Source organism: Pecten maximus, chromosome 1 (genome assembly GCF_902652985.1).
Source record: "Pecten maximus chromosome 1, xPecMax1.1, whole genome shotgun sequence".
Lineage (NCBI taxonomy): Eukaryota > Metazoa > Mollusca > Bivalvia > Pectinida > Pectinidae > Pecten > Pecten maximus.
In genome coordinates, this window is record NC_047015.1 from 51,287,679 (window position 1) to 51,304,771 (window position 17,093).

General features: G+C 35.1%; 1 protein-coding gene across 2 annotated transcripts; it reads right to left on the reverse strand.

Annotated features, from left to right (window-relative positions):
• Positions 1-282: 282 nt before the first annotated feature.
• On the reverse strand, positions 283-14,636 carry LOC117337360 (casein kinase I-like). 2 transcript variants are annotated; one of them, XM_033898332.1, is made up of 9 exons: positions 14,450-14,636; positions 14,257-14,332; positions 13,167-13,277; positions 12,030-12,178; positions 11,458-11,686; positions 10,613-10,783; positions 9,758-9,906; positions 9,275-9,419; positions 283-2,153 (listed from the first exon to the last, which is right to left on the reverse strand). In XM_033898332.1, exons 2-9 carry the CDS (start codon positions 14,330-14,332, stop codon positions 1,927-1,929), a joined length of 1,257 nt encoding a protein of 418 aa, XP_033754223.1. In that variant the 5' UTR covers positions 14,450-14,636; the 3' UTR covers positions 283-1,926. The 2 variants fall into 2 exon arrangements, with proteins under 2 accessions (XP_033754223.1, XP_033754214.1); XM_033898323.1 differs by lacking the exon at positions 283-2,153 and adding an exon at positions 4,887-5,975.
• Between the last annotated feature and the right edge of the window lie 2,457 nt (positions 14,637-17,093).

The following is a 17,093-nucleotide window of genomic DNA, read 5'->3' on the forward strand; positions in this document are numbered from 1 at the left end:
GGTATGTGGAGTACACTATATGTCTTGGCCAGGATCATCAGGAAGAAAGTTCCATATAAATAAAATTCCCTTGAGTAGAATTTGAAAGAAGATAAAAATACCCAATGTTTACACACAGTTGAAGACAGATGAAACACAATGATTAGCTGTATAGGTTATTCAGCTCCAGATTTGGCAATCTATAAATGTCTTTTTAGAAATGAACAATACTCGGCTTTCTTCGGTGCCTTACTGCCACAGGACACTCCTTCACATTAACATCACTGATAACATACAAAGATATAATCTTTTTTTCACTTTATTCATTATTCAGTGGACACATATTGAAATCTTGATTCAATCTTACCAGAACTTGGATTAATCTGAATCTAGTTTAAAATGACAACATAATCACAAGTCATGTTTTATGTTCATCAGAATGGAAAGCATATTTTTCTTACCGATCATTCTCAATGGAAGACCTCATATGGCCCGGGCTCATTGTTACAACTTCTGAAGACCTCAAATGGTCTAGCATATTGTTAAAACTTCCAGGGACCTCAAAATGGCCCGGGCTCATTGTTACAACTTCTGAATACCTCCAATGGTCTAGCCTGTTGTTATAACTTCTGAATACCTCAAATGGCCTAGCCCATTTTTATAACTTTTCTAGCCGAGACTAGTTACCTCTGACATTTATCATCCTTATTCATTAAGCTAATGTAACTTTCTTAATTAGAGTGGTTGTTTATACTATGCACTTCTTCCAAACTTATATCTGTTGTTAATTAGCAACTAGAAGTTGATAAAAACTTGTCAAGTTTCCGTTCCAATGCAAATTGAGGATAAAGAAAATGAAAATGTTGAGTAACGTAACTACAGGAATTAAGTTTTGTTTCTGTCAGAAGTGATGCACATTATAGACAAATTAAAACCATGCAAAGTGTGCATGCACAGCATATAGATTTATTCACATCCCTTTCTCACATATTGACACATAGCAGTTACTCCAACAAAATAAACATAGCAATACATTTCAGACTCCAATAAAAACAGATCTCGGATATCCTTACTTTGTCAATAAATATACACACACATAGATATGTCAATACAATAATCTAGTTACTGTCTCTTTGATGTGCGTTTACACACATTGGCGAAAAAATAGGAAACAGAATTATCAAGATCTATGTACAGGGATACAATACACACAAACTTGCATTCAAACAACGATCATTCATACGACATACAGAATCACATCTTACTTTCCATTCATATCTATTAATGAATATATATGATAAAATAACCACAAGCATATCCTCCTTGCTCTTTTTGTGTTCCCTTCATACTACGTTTTGTTGGACGTTATTAAGTGTCTGCCAAAGCTGTATTTCAGATATAACATGATATCTTCTTCATTTGGCATAATTAAGAAATTCAACACATTGTATCACAATAATGCTAAGTTTTTAAGTTAATTTAAAATCAAAGACTTATAAAAAAGTACTTCACACTGCAACTTATCAACCCAAACTATTGCCACAGTTGTCTATACGTCGATTTTTCAAAGAAGCAAAACAAATATTTCAAAAACAAATGTTAAAACTTGGCACTAAATTTTTTTAGCTGTTGTGCTGGAACTGTCTCTCAGAATCGCAAACTTCACATTCAACTGAAAATCATGAGTCTACTCTCAACTGAAACAAGTAGATGTTATGAGCATGATTAACTGCCAATGGGAATACAACTTTCAAAATACTTTTAAAATGATCCGGATGTCATGACCCCTTTCAGGAGACATAGGGTGCTCCCTTATTGGGCCAAAAGAGAGATGAGACAAGGCAAATGTTAATCCTTCGTCTCAAATCCATCACAGCGCTTTTGACTCTCCATCAGTTGGAAATTGTCCTTAATCCCTGGTCTTGACACCAGTCTCTATAGTTTGTCTCATTTCCTTGTATGTCGAGAGGAGCCTGTCCGAGCTGGCACTTCCCCGTCTTTAGAAGCACTTCCTCGCCGCATGGCAGAGTTCATTGGCATCATACCCGGCTGCATGGGAGCAGTGGACACTCGTGCTGCCTCACGCTGAGCCTCGGCTCCAGTTGGAATCCCTCTGTGAAGTCTAGTACTAGTTCGTCTTTCACGCTCCCTAGAGAAGGGTCGAGGAGATTCCGCTACAAATACACAGTACAAAGATTACACATAGTTTATCATTGCCAACAAATAAAATCACATCATAGAACATAAAGAAATAAACAAAAACGCGGAAGTCAATACTTGATCAATATGCAGTAAATAATGTCAAAAGCAATTGAAAATCTTATAATCTTTCACAATGTTCCCTAACTTTCATAAATCATATACAAGTTGTGATATACCGGTACCTTTCTCACACAAAATCTGATCTGGAACCCTTATACTTTCACCTCACATTTTTTGAATGCAAACCAAACTTTCACACAATGCTTGGTATAGCAAGCAAGCAAACGAACATAAAAGTCTTCCAAAAGATTTGTTTTCTTTTAAAGTTCCTCTACAAATATTATTACCGACTGTATGCTGTATGTACTGTTAATGTTTAGCCATTATATAAATTATCACTTTACATGTCGTCTACTAAACTTATGTTAACAGTAGTATATGTTTCTCTAACAACGATATAATCTAATGGGGTAACAGGGAAATTTTGTCATGAACAATTGGACTAAATTTTGTCAAAGGAGCTGTTTTACAAAATCTACGGAAAAGAAGCAGTTGTCATCTTCCAAAAACAAATTTGGAAATTAATTAATTTGATGTGATTATTAAATGTTTGCTTTTCAAGAAGTGATAATTTAGCATAATGTGACTGACTGCTGGTTACGATATTTCCACAAGATGGTACTATGAACAGCAGCCCTTACAGGTTGACACATCATCAATGCACACTGTTTTCATATAATATTGTTGCGAGGATGTTAAGCCCAAAACTCCAGAAAAGACATAAAACATGACTTTCACTACTTCTTGGATAATCATACTTTCCAGGCATTTGATTAAATTTCCGAAGAAAAACTGACACAGTGATATATGTTAGTTGACTGAATTAGAATCAATGAACTGAAAAATACTTATTTTCACATCTGCAAGACCCCCAGACACCATAATGGTTTTGTAAGCTTGTAACGATCATGAGTTTATCTATGTTTATCTATCCATGGATGTTGTTTTCTCTAAAGTGTCATTTCCTTACTATAATGTGAGATATAAACAACGCAAGATTATAATTACAACTTTTATTTTTTCATTTGTTCCACCGTACGACTTAAATGCATTCTGCCCATTCACATCTTACGTATTCAACCTATCAATGGACAATGTTTTGATTTTCTATATGAAGATTCTATGGCCGATTCACAAAAGCTACACAATTTTTTCTCTGTACATTCGCTATAGGTGTAGTACTTAACCCTTTTTATAATTCACAGCTCATACATTTTATCAACTTCCCGACAGTCTATCTACATTAATCTATCTGTCAAGAAATTCTATTTTTAATTCTCGTAATGGACTATGATGTAGCTGTTCGCACTAAGCTAACATCTGTGAAGACATGTACAATGTACATAAACGTTGGTTTCGGCAAAAGAATAAATGATCCAGCCATTCTAACAACTAAAGAAGAACAAAAACAAAAGAAAGATGAAGAAATGTAGTGAATGATATTCTTATTTTCCAAATCTTACAAAAGAATGATTCCCAATCCCAAACTTGCACTGCAAAAATACAGTGAACAAATTCAGCATAATGAAACCAGCGAATATATATGAAAACATGTTTTGAATAAAATGGTCATACATTTATGGCAATTGACTGCAATGTGACCACAGCTATTTGAACACCAATGATAAGATACTGATTCATATCTGATAAATAAGACAAAGCTACTTGGTAGAAAAAGAAGAGTGGATCAACCACAGCTGATGCGGATGTGAATGCTGTGAATGGTGAAAGAAGATGCCGGTAAAGATAGATGACCAACTGTAGTGAAAACTTGAGGATAAAATCAGACCAACCCAGCCATGCCTGGTATTATGTGGATGTAGATATGGACAACTGGCAGACCAACCTAGCCATGCCTGGTATTATGTGGATGTAGATATGGACAGCTGGCAGACCAACCTAGCCATGCCTGGTATTATATGGGTGTAGATATAATGGACAGCTGGCAGACCAACCTAGCCATGCCTGGTATTATATGGGTGTAGATATAATGGACAGCTGGCAGACCAACCCAGCCATGCCTGGTATTATATGGGTATATATATAACGGACAGCTGGCAGAATCAGGTCAAATAATGAGGATGAAATCAGATACAGGCTAGTGGTAGTCAGGTGAAATGCTGATGAAACAAGCTGACCAAGTCTGATGCTATGCCAGTGGTGATGATGATCAATGATCAATGCAACTAGGTGAGAGGATATACAGACGAATGGACAGTACACTGAACATATAAGTGGACAGGTGGCCAAGTCAGGTAAACACTGATAAATTGGGAAAGGAATAAGTTAGATGAAAGGAAAATGTTTATGATATTTGTTAAAAAAAAGACATTTTTGATTACCGGTACATCAAATTTAAGTTATCCTATAACTTCACAAAGGTTTTAAACCATATCTTCTTTTATGAAAGGTATAAGAATACTACATGTTGTATGAGTTGCCTTTTAACTTGTATAATATAATGTACCATCAAAACTGATCAATGCTGCAAACATTCAATACCACACTCACTGCATGTTTTGTCTCAAATCTTTCAAATTTTCATAATATCAAATCGCGTGTCCATCAACTACACAACTACATTATCATTGATTTAAAACTTACAACTGTTTGTTTTTATTAAATAACAATGTTAAAATTTTCAGTTTTTTTTTTAAATTTGTTTGTCCCCTGCTTTCATGGTAGTGGTAAAGTTACACACATCTGGTTTCTTGCTATCAACCAAAGTGTACAGCAGCAGGTCCAGCAGATATTTGGAACTGCTGAACTCACCACAAATCTGAGTAGTTCTAGTCTGACTAGCTAACTTAGCCTAACTTAAGTTGGCTGTAATCTATTGATGTTAGAAAACTAATGAATCATGGAGCAACTCCAACCAAAGGAATAGCTAACTGCTATTTCTACATAGCTTCATATATATTGTCAGAGGGTAAGAATTCACTCTTCTGACCAAATGTGGATGACTATTGTCAGAGGGAAAGAATTCACTCTTCTGACCAAATGTGGATGACTATTGTCAGAGGGAAAGAATTCACTCTTCTGACCAAATGTGGATGACTATTGTCAGAGGGAAAGAATTCACTCTTCTGACCAAATGTGGATGACTATATTGTCAGAGGGAAAGAATTCACTCTTCTGACCAAATGTGGATGACTATTGCACAATGTCATTGTATACAAACATACACGATTAACAATTTTACTACATCCATATTAGTATGTACTTGACACAGTATAGTACTTCTCACAGTCCACACATCCTTTACAATAGTATACATCTATATACATCCTCTATATCTGTACATATATATATATATAAATTGAATGACTAGACTTGATGGCAGTTCAAACTTTCCTAAAGGCCACGTGTATTTTTCCCTTGTTAACAGTTTATGATTTCACTGACAAGAGTATGGGCACCACACTTAGAAAATCCTCCAACCAGAACACCACAAAAAATCTCTCAAGTTTGTCTGGGCTTCAGCTGAACATTGTGGGGGCGTGTATCCTGCATAATGCGTCGGAGTTTGGCACTGTCACTGGGGTTCCCTACTGGGATCGGCAAGCTAGAGCCCTTAAAGCTTATCCTTCCCCCTGAAGATGGAGTAGCGAGTCTACTCTCACTTATCTTACTGTCTGTTACAACCACATCAGCGTTGGACTCTTGCCCACGGGTGGCCAACGACAGGCGAGTTGGCATTCTTTCCCTTGTGCGTGAGGAAGACGCTCGCACATCTAGGACAAAGAAGAAGAAAAGAGAACAGGCTGACAACCATTTCAACTTCAGAGATCCAAAAACAAATCCAAAATTTTTTGAAGTGCATGAAGGAAGGAGAACCAGAGGGAGGAAAACCAAATAAATGAAAAGAAAAGAAACCATGCGCTGTGTGCAAAATTCATGCAGGAAACAGTCCAGGGTTTTCAAGGAGTCGAAAACACAACAGGAAATAAAATAACACAAGCTCTAGTTGCATAAAGTTTATTCAAAATTCTTTAAGTGGTAGAAATCAAATCATGATCAACCAAAAAAGACTTAAAGCCATGCATGAAAACATAAACGTAAACAGCTGTGGGATAAGAAAAGAACAGAAAGAAGCCAATTGCAAATAATGAATTTAACAAGTGTGGTGTACATGTACGTGTCTCGAACACTTGGGTAGATGAAAATTTCAGGATTTAGTAGTAAATAAAATGTGCACAATTTATGCAACAAAATCTCTAAATCTCTGAATTTGAATTATACCATGTGACAAAACTTTCTGACATCAAAAACCCAGCAAATATTCTCAATTGTGCATGCATCTAACTGTTCACAAAACTGCTAGTGCTTCCACCGAGAATGCTGCTATTGAACAGCTACAACTATCACCAGCACCAAGGAATACAGACTAGAAAGTGAGGGCACCAGTCCAGAGAGTGGACAGAGATCTACTACTAAATGTAGTTTCTACAGGACATGCATACTCCCCAGGGAAGGACAAGGACTAATAGCTCTACACCAGTAGCTGCCAGACTCAAGTACAACCATGCAGATTTGTAGCCCGCACAGCATCAAACAGTTGTCAGTGTCGCTGAATATGTAGTGTCAACGTTAAAGTAGTGTTACATCATACACATCTTGTATAAAGATATAACATCATGATGAACAGTACCATGAAATGCAATTACCAATGTACTTATATATACAAATGATGATGAATACACATAATGATGAATCAAATGTACAATGAAATATGATGATTAAACACAAATGAAATATGATGAATATACCAATGGAATATGGTTGTAGGTATACAAATGGAACACGATGAAGGCTGTGTATAAGAAGCAACAATTAAGAATCATCCCTTGTCAACATATTTATCACAGATGAATTTTTCTTCCAGCCATGTTTTCCATTTAGCATCATAGTTTTTAAGACTTTTTTTTTTTTTTTTTTACGTAAAATGCAACAAATATAAGAACAGAATTTCCTTTCACCACAAATTGGTGTATTTGAAAAATGTTTTGATGAACAAATATATCTGAAGGGATGATACTCGGAAAATACCAAAAACAAATATAAGTATCAATACAGTCCAACTGGACAAACATTTAGAGTAAACATTATAAAATATAATGTCAATGTAAAAATACACATCCATAGCACATTGTGATAATGCATATATATATATATCTATTCCCTAGTTCACTTGATCAAGGTCAGTAATAAACTTTACAACAGAACTACAAGCGTTGACAGTAAATATCAAGCAGGCTCAACATCCGTTTCTGCGTCAACACCACTGATGTACAGCCTAGAAGTATTTATTTCCAAATTATGAATGAAATAAATCCAAGACGAAGAGACATGAAGAGAAGATATTTTGACCTTTTTATACGACATTACTTTAACACACTATTTTCTTAAAGGTTTGAAACTAGGAATAATGCTGATCATTTCTGAAGAATGTGTGCATTAAAGTTACAGTTTGGACATATTTTTTTAACATATTTGATGACACTTTCAAAGTTCAACAATACTTAAACGCTGTTCAGATACATTACATTCAAAACAAACAGAAACTTCTAAAGGGAGATAACTAATACAAGGTAACATACACCCTTAACATATGTATACATGTGACAGCACAACATTTCTCACATTGCATACAATTACCAATAAGGTAACAGTACAGACATCAACTCTCTCACTTTACTTTTGTTGGCACACATATATATATCAGTTGATATAATATCACATATGTTCTGATTACATCAGAACACTGTCAAAAAGGATCTTTAAACACCAAGGGAAATAAATCCAGTGGTGTTTCACCTCTCTTGTGAGAATAAAGAATACATACACACAAGAAGAAATAAGCCATACGAACAAATTCAATATGGATTGGTAAGTTTTATGTTACATGTAACAATTGCAGTCTAGCAGAGCTTGATCAATTTTCAAGTATCTATTCTAACATGCATAATAATCATCAATTGTTCATGGTATTTGACAAACTCAGCTGCTAATACTTGCTGCTAAAATATATCTCATCCAATCTAACACGATCATAAACAATACTCTGTTAATCAGTCAAACATGATACAAACATTGAAATCTATTCTGGAAAGTGGTTTTCTCGCAATTTATATTGTTCATGACTATACAGATAAAAGTCATCTAATTCGAAGAATTTCTTTAAAATGGAACATTAACCTCAACCAACAAAATAAAATGTGTTAGGGTTATTCCAGATAAAAGACTAGGCAACCATTCTCATCCCTGTATTTTGAACCCCATTGACCATGGCTTATATTATTTTTATTTGTATCTTCGGCCCTTACACCTCAACATCGCCATATATCTAATCTGGAATAACCGCAACACTAGACTGATCTAATTCTACTCTATTCTTCCAAGTTCAATTATCTATCACAATATAGAATCCATGCAGTAAAATATCCGACTTTCCTTATTCATTGTAATTAATATCATACTTCTCAAAAGCCATCATTCTTTATAATTAAACATGGAGGAAAAAATGAAGTGGTAGAGAATGAAAACAGAACAGAAACATGTGCTTTAAATACATTAAAATTTCAATGAACTGCTTTTCTATTCTCTTCAATACAAATTACTCAAATTAGTATTTCTTTTTTTCAAATCACAATAGCTTGCTAAGCCACCAAAAATTTGCTATTAAATTGTCACACAGTACATTAGTAAAGAGTATCATAATGAGCAACGGTCAAGGTATGTTTTGGAAAAGTTCTCCTCAAAAATATATGTAATCTTGTTTGATAGGTCTTCAATAAACTATTAACACAATTTGTAAAGCTCAAGATTCTGAGCATGAATTTGAAATACAAATCCGATCTCGTACAAAAACTATTGTCATCTGTTACTTTTGTGTTGAATTAATATTGTACCTAAACGCATGAATGGATGGAAGTAATTAACTTCTCTCAGATCATTAAGAGTGTGTATTATCTTACAATGCCAACAACATCTGGAGAAGAATCGTGATGGATCAGGTGTGAGGTGTACTTACTTGTGAAGTCCCCAGGTGGTGTCGTGCCTGGACCAGGCATTTGTTCACCTCGCATTCGACTGCCAGGCACAGCGGTACCGTGCAGTGGCCGTGCTGATGAACTCACTTTCTGTCGGTCATCTACATCACTGTTGCGACCAGTTCCCTAAAGGAGTCATCAAAACATTGCAGTTCAGACAATGAAATAATTGTTCATGACAACAGAACAAAATATAAATATTACAACAAATACTTTGGGTTCAAATAGAACCGGAAGTGAAAACTGTTTAACCCAACACCCTGTAGAATCAAAAGAAAATATGTTAAATGATCTAACTAATTTGTAGAGAAAGGAATCTGTATATATTACAGGATTAGGAAAACTGGTTACATGTTGCAATTTCATTTTGGTGTGTCAAGAATGCTCAATACACAACCAATCACTCCACATTTACACATTTACTGGTTCAACAAGCAGATTAAGGAATAATACCCAATACTTACAAATTTGAGCATATTCCAGTCAAAGACATAATCATAAGTGAATCCTTGTCTGTGGAATAAATTTCTGAAGAGTTGTCGCAGGTAGGAGTAATCAGGTTTATCATCAAACCGTAGAGACCGACAAAAATTCAGGTAGGTGGCAAATTCCGCTGAAAAATCAAATTTAAAAGAATGTCTACAAGTCAGAATATTTACCTCAGAATATATACAAAGATATCATGTTAGTATATGATTGCTCTTTAATTTATGAAAGAAACAAGGATGTTCCTGACCAAATTTGGTGAAAATCCATTCAATACTTTATGACTAGTAGCTATTTAAAGAAAAAGTTGACGGACGACGGACGACGGACGCCGGACGCTGCACCATGGCATAAGCTCACCGGCCCTTCGGGCCAGGTGAGCTAAAAAACTTTTAAGTTTTAAGTATTTTCTAATTTTACTAATGAAGTTGTTTAAACTCAGGCAAAAATTTGACCCTCCAGTGAAAGCATGATGTACTAATTACAATATTTTAACTGAACATATGTATTTGCCTTCAGCTGGTTGCAATTGGACAAAAGTGATTTCCATTTATTAGAATTATGAGATCAAATGATTCAATTCTGCTGTTTTTTCAGTGGTCACTAGAGAGAGGAAAAATGAACATTGGACCAAGGAAATGATAATGCAGCAAAAAGTGAAGCAGGCTATCATGTGAAAACCTAAGGAATTTATTTTGTTCTTAATTAGATAGCTGGTTGGCTCTAAGGTGATTTTCATTACCAAATTGATGAAATCAAATTTTCAACTCGGTAAATGATAATGTAGTCCCATACTACAGACTACTGTACATTGGTCTGACAATACCACTTACAGGGGAATCCTTTACAGAGCTCCTCTATGGGAGTGGACATTTTCTTTTCACTGATTCTTTCATACTTCTGTCGTTTTGTTGCCGCTTTCAGTCCCTGCCACGGCAAGCTCCCTCGTAAAAAGTACATGAAAACATATCCTAATGATTCCATGTCATCTCGTCGACTTTGTTCTGTAGAAATATAAAAATGTTTAATCAGATGTTGCAAAAAAATTTAAATCCAACATATGAATTGGTAAATTATCTCACATTTTCAGGGTTTTATCTAACAGTGCTACTCTGGGCTTTTTCTCACTGGTTTGGGTTGGGGCCTTTTCGCCTCATTTTGGGAAGGAAATAGGTGAATTGGGAAAGATTTTTTCATGAGTAAACTGCAAATCATGGGTATTTTTCTTTAAAATGAAATAATTTCAATTGGGAATGTTGCCCTCTAACAGCCACAAAAAAAAAAAGAAAAAAAAAAGTCCTGTTACTAGTTATTTAAAAGTTGTATTTAATTGATAACTGATACATTTAATAGGTGATGGGAAGTAACAAAATATCAACGGTGATTATCCAACATGATCGACTGAAACTGTCACAAGATGCTCTTCTAATGAAGTTAAACCTCATATAGCTGTCAGCAACATTCGTTCATTACAGAAAGTAGATAGACAGATCATGTTATTATAATATAAACAATCAAGAGATTTATTTATGTTTATAATCAACACCAAACATAAGCGTGTGTCAACCCAAAGCTGGTAAATTTCCTCACACAAATGGTTTACCCGACATGACAAGAACTCGAAGTTGTGCAATTAGCAAAACCTGAATCTTGGTTTGTAAAATAGACAAAAGCCTACCAATTCCAAGATGTGTGTTGATACTGGCATATCTAGCTGTGCCGGTGAGATTCTTGTTTTCCCGATAGGGTATGTGTTGATGTGTTCTGGCATCACGATACTTTTTGGCCAATCCAAAGTCAATAATATACACAAGATTTCCTTTCTTTCCTAATCCCATTAGAAAATTGTCTGGTTTCACATCACGGTGAATGAAATTTTTTGAGTGAATATATTCAATTCTGCTGATCTGTAAAAAAAAAAAAAAAAAATCATGTACAAAAATTATGATGGTAAATAAGAAAATTTTAACTTCAGATCAATATATAAATCATGTAAAATTATGTGCAGATTACTATAGATATCTAGATCATTGACTGATCATCAAAGGCCCAGTGGCTGTGAAGTTGGCCATAATATGTTTGACATATATCTTGGATATCATTCTATTTTTAGTAACATTTGATTATTTCTTATATATATCTCCAGACCAATGTCATTTTAGAGGTTCAAATAACCATTGACGAACATGCTTGTAAAAGTCAGTTTAGTTATACATAAACACAAATAAGTCTTTTTTCTTATAAACATACCAACTGATCCGCCAGTAGCAAAACCGTCTTCAAACTGAATTTACGTGAGCAGAAATTAAAGAGATCCTCTAGACTCGGACCTAATAGTTCCATCACCATGACATTGTAGTCGCCTTCTGCACCACACCATTTTATAGTTGGAATGCCCACTAAAAACAGGAAATGTGTAACAGGTATTCATAATTATCAATTTTTGAACATTTTCTTTCTTTTGTAGTTAAGAAGTTGGATTGATTCTTTGATTTATATAGTTTTTATACCATCACTCCTTTCAACATGATTAAAGTGTTTCATTTCCTATGAATACTAAAAGACATCCTCATAAGAAGCTGGTAATACGACCAACTAGATATTTCACAAGCTACTTTCATAAAATAACAGAAAATTCTATTATAAACAGGCATTACTTAAAATGTACAGAATCCACTACCTATTATGTGTTGGAAAACTTCAACTTCGACCTGAATAAAACTGTTTGCCATTTTTTTTTAAATATTAGACTTTGAAAGTACCCAAAAAAAGTTCATGGTCTGATAAAACCATAAATCAATGATTTTTTTTTAAAATTTACTCAGTGTCAGATCAATTCAACAAATGAAATAGTGATTCATTCATAATAAACAACAAAGTCAATAAATTGCAATTATAATGCCAATTGCAAACTTACAGATCCAGATTGAGTGCTTGACCTAAATTTTGACCTCACTGAACTTGACTCAAGATTTATCAGTGATGTATTTAATTTGCAAAAGAAAGTCATTTGAGAATCATGAAGGGTGGTCGGGTTGTGCAGTGGCAATGCACTTGCCTTTTACCGAGGGTTCAGGGGATCTGGGTCAGATTCCCTAATCAGGCATGCAAAGGTATACAGTGCCAGGGGGCCACCTGCTAAATAGTGGATTTGTGGGTTTTCTCTGGAAACTCTGATTTCTTCCCACAGTAAGACTCCTTATACCTTCGAATTTCCATACAAGCTAATATAACAAAAGTGACTAATATAAGTTGATCAAACTTGCTTTACAATTGTTGAAAATTACAAATGGTTTCAAATAAATAATAAAACTCCAGGATTTTCATAAATTTTGGTACCTGAGATCAAAATCCTATACCCTATGACACAGCCCTAATCAAAATTACCTCCTCCTTGCATCATTCGGTAGATCTTGCTCTCTATGTGGAGCTGTGGGTGTTTTGTTTTCACACATTCTAATTTGATGGCAACCTCTTCTCCGTTTGAAATGTCAGTACCTGAAATAGATAAGTCGTTTAAACTGCATGATTTCAATCAACCAGTTCCAATTCTGTACTTTTCGCTTTGTATTTAGGACATATTATTAGATAAAGGCCTAGAGTATTTTTGTTTAATCTTTCTTTGTTTTCAGGTGGTTCTTTCTTATGCTTCCAGTCCTTTCAATAAAACTAGTCATGATCACCAATAACCTATATAGCTAATGTCAGGTACCTAAACACATGCTGGTGTTTAAGATAATACTAAGCATTGATTTTTAAAGTAGTAAGAAATCTTACTTATACCTTATTTTTCCATGAGTTCCAAAATAAAAGTTGTATTATAGTATATTATGAAATACATGATATGTATATCATTATGATGCCAAAAACTCTTAAAAGGAAATAAATTATATCAAATCTCCATAAAATTTCATTTGTATGTATTTTCGGGACATTTGAAATGCCAAAATTATAATGCTTGACGTCCTTCACTTAATGTTGACAGCAGAAACTGGCTTTTCATTAATTATTTTGCAGGCCTACAGACTGTCACAATATGAGCAAGTACTACAATCTCTGACCATGACATGTCTATATAGAATAACTAGTTATTATTACGGCAATACAAATAATATCAACTACAAACACTTGACAATACCTCACGAATAATTTGGAAGCCAAAATTTAATTAAATCGTGAAGAACCTAGTTGTTTTGACAGCCAAATAGAATGTCCGGTTTTCCTCTTCCGGTTATGATTTTACCAGACAAATCAGTATAATGTTAATTTGTGTGTTAAAAACCGCTCAATTCAAGACATTCGATGTAAATTTAAGACTCCATATATATGTATACTGACGATGATTCACCATGAAAGGGATTGTAAAATACAAATCCAGTCATTGTTGAATCATCTACTTTGTCCTAGAATTGAACTGTCAAAATATTTCGAAGCCTGTACCGACGTGTTTAGAATTAGTGTAAAATATCATTCTTACCAAGATAAATGTCTCCAAACGAACCACTTCCAATCTTCCGTCCGAGGCGGTACTTATTTCCGACCCTTAGCTCCATCTGAAAGATAAACAATTCATACCGTAGATTGCATTCCCTGAAACGAAGCGAGCGATACAACACAAAACACAAACAAAAGCGGACTGGTATCCCTATTTATGCCAAAAATTATCATACCTCTACACCGGAAAAGCTAAAATGAGCTTCTTATACTGTCGAGTACATATTTCTCTATCAATCTTGAGGAAAACTAAGTTCCGTTGAACATCGTTAACGGTTAGATGCAATGGATTTTGTTGGTGTTACCCACTTCCCACTTCCATTATTTACTTCGATATCGGTTGCCCGACATCATTACGCAGGCGCCGATATTCTATTTCCTGTTTCGAAGTGCCCGGATTTCTGACACTGGAAACGCCCCTACACCGATGGAGGGTCATGATAACCAGGGTAACCGCACTAAAATATTACCGAAACCAATATTTCATCAGTTGAAATATTCTGAGTTAGCCATTCATATACCACTATAAAATGATATATACTGTTACCGGTTTTTTGTTTGTGTATATGAAAATAAAAGTCTATTGGTATGGAGTAGCATGTCGACCGCAAGATATTTTTTTTTCGCGCCGCAATCAACCCATTTAATTACTGTCTGACATTTCTTTTTTATTCTAAAGGTCTCAAACAGATCCGTCAACAGTTTTGTCCTTCCATTTATGAACGTTTATTTTGATATCTGATAAGTTTTATGTCGCTTATATTAGATTATTGATGGGATAAATATCTGCGCCGTGTGTTTTCAATCAGATACATACATCAGAGTTGTTTCAAAATTTTGAATTCCTAAAACATTCATGCCATTTGGAATGGCAGTAAACAAGTGTTAAACGCAACTTATTGCAGCTGACCACCTTAGTGTTTCACCTTTGTTGCCTAATTTGGCGCTCGTACAATAATCAACCCGATCGCTAATTATGGCACGTTATGATGGAAACTTCGCTTTACCTTTACATAATATATATTAGTAGTTCACATCTATATAGGGTATCGTGAAGATTAATAATTCTTTATCATAGTTAATTTTTTTCCTTGACTGGTGCCATTTTGTCAGTTAAATCGTTAAAGCGACGTCGGGGGAAAGAAGAAACTGTTAGGCTTAAAATTATTACTTGAGATATATTAGCAAGTATTTCTTCCTACGGTGCTGGAATCATATTCTAAAAGCACGTAATTAAAACAGATATATTTGAAGAAAATGCTCGCATACATATATAGCGAATTCTGCATAGGTATCGACACTGTCCGCGAGTGTTTGCACATTCAGCGGGGAATTGTACCGAACACTTTAGACAGTGAAGTCACTGAAACATTCCCTCAACCCGTGCACATCATTTTAAGTACGATATACAAAAAAAATGTATATGTTTATAAAAAGATATAGGTAAATTTGCTTGTCTTACCTCTCACCTTGCTGCTTCAAAGTCGACTCCCCGTGTCACACAAAGCCGTATCCACAAGTGTGGGGCTGTACACGGTGATCTTCGCTCTAGAGAGAAAGATAAAAAAAGGAAAAACCAAAACAGAAGCAGAGTAAACTTCCTTAATTAGTCATGTTTTTTTTACGACTAGACAATCACAAAACAAGTTGAAAATACAAACCTATTTATGTTGCGATATTTTGTATACTGTAACGTTAATTCAAATAAACGAGGGAAAGAACAGTAAAACGGCACCCACTATAATTCGCGGTAATGGTCTGAAACTATTAGAGATTACAAGTATCGTACTGCTATTAAATTTATATAGTACATGTACTACTGCGGATGTCCATACAAATCCTGGTTCAGTTATGGTGACTGTTTGATGAGCAAATCCATGGCTTCCAAAGCGTGGTTGCAAAGAATCGGAAATTACGTTGTTTTGTTTAGTTTTTTAACGCTCCGTGAACAGACAGGATCATTTTGAGAGGAGGTATGCTTATTATAGTAGTTGGTGACTACCTCACCGAGGCAATGCAGCATGTACCGGGGATCCGTCGTTGCCACAATTACAACATCACAGACAGGTCTGTTTTTGGCTTCCTGAGAAACAAATGCAAACTGACGGGCAGGGAGCGTTTAACCCTAGCAAATCGGATATACACCTGAGGTTTCGTGGCAGGCGTATTTTCTCCTTGGAAATAAAACATTATATTGTCCCAAACATAGACCTTCAGGGTTGGGCAAAATAGGAAGGATTATACGGAGATCATTGGAAAACTGCAAGGGAGAAAACATAAGATTGTTTGTATTCTGGAATCGTACACGTCTTCGATAACACACACCGTGTACAAGATCTGGCCTTGCATGGTTTCATCCACGAGCCATAAATTGATATAACACATGTGTATATTCTGACGTTTTTTGGAAGCTACCCGTTGTTGATATGACATTTTTACCGAATGTTATAAAAAATCAGAAAATATGCTGCACTAGAGTAGGTCAAAATACACGTAGACTGTAACTTATTCTCGAGTCCCTGTGCATAGGAAAACATAATTATAGGGAAACATTATTTGAATTGAAGAGGGGAATCTTAACTGAGGAAATTCCGTAATGCTTTCCTATGGGAAATATTAAGTATTAAGTTAAAGGATTCCATATAATTAAAAAAAAACGTTGGTGGAACTGGGTCCCTAAGACAGGGTCATTTTGAGGCGGGGTCACCTTGTAGTAGTTGGTGGCTATACTTCAATGAACAACATACGGGAGGCCTGTCACATGCCATCCAGAGGTAAAGTGTCTTGTCTGAGGACACAACCATGTAAGCACAGACCGGT

Excerpts from the sequence above, each read along its gene's own strand:
- LOC117337360 (XM_033898323.1), bottom strand. The coding sequence starts at position 14,332 with ATGGAGCTAAGGGTCGGAAATAAGTACCGCCTCGGACGGAAGATTGGA. Across the intron at positions 10,784-11,457 it reads CAACACACATCTTGGAATTG|AACAAAGTCGACGAGATGAC; the intron begins GTAGGCTTTTGT and ends ATATTTCTACAG. Across the intron at positions 9,420-9,757 it reads ACTGGAATATGCTCAAATTT|GGAACTGGTCGCAACAGTGA; the intron begins GTAAGTATTGGG and ends TGACTCCTTTAG.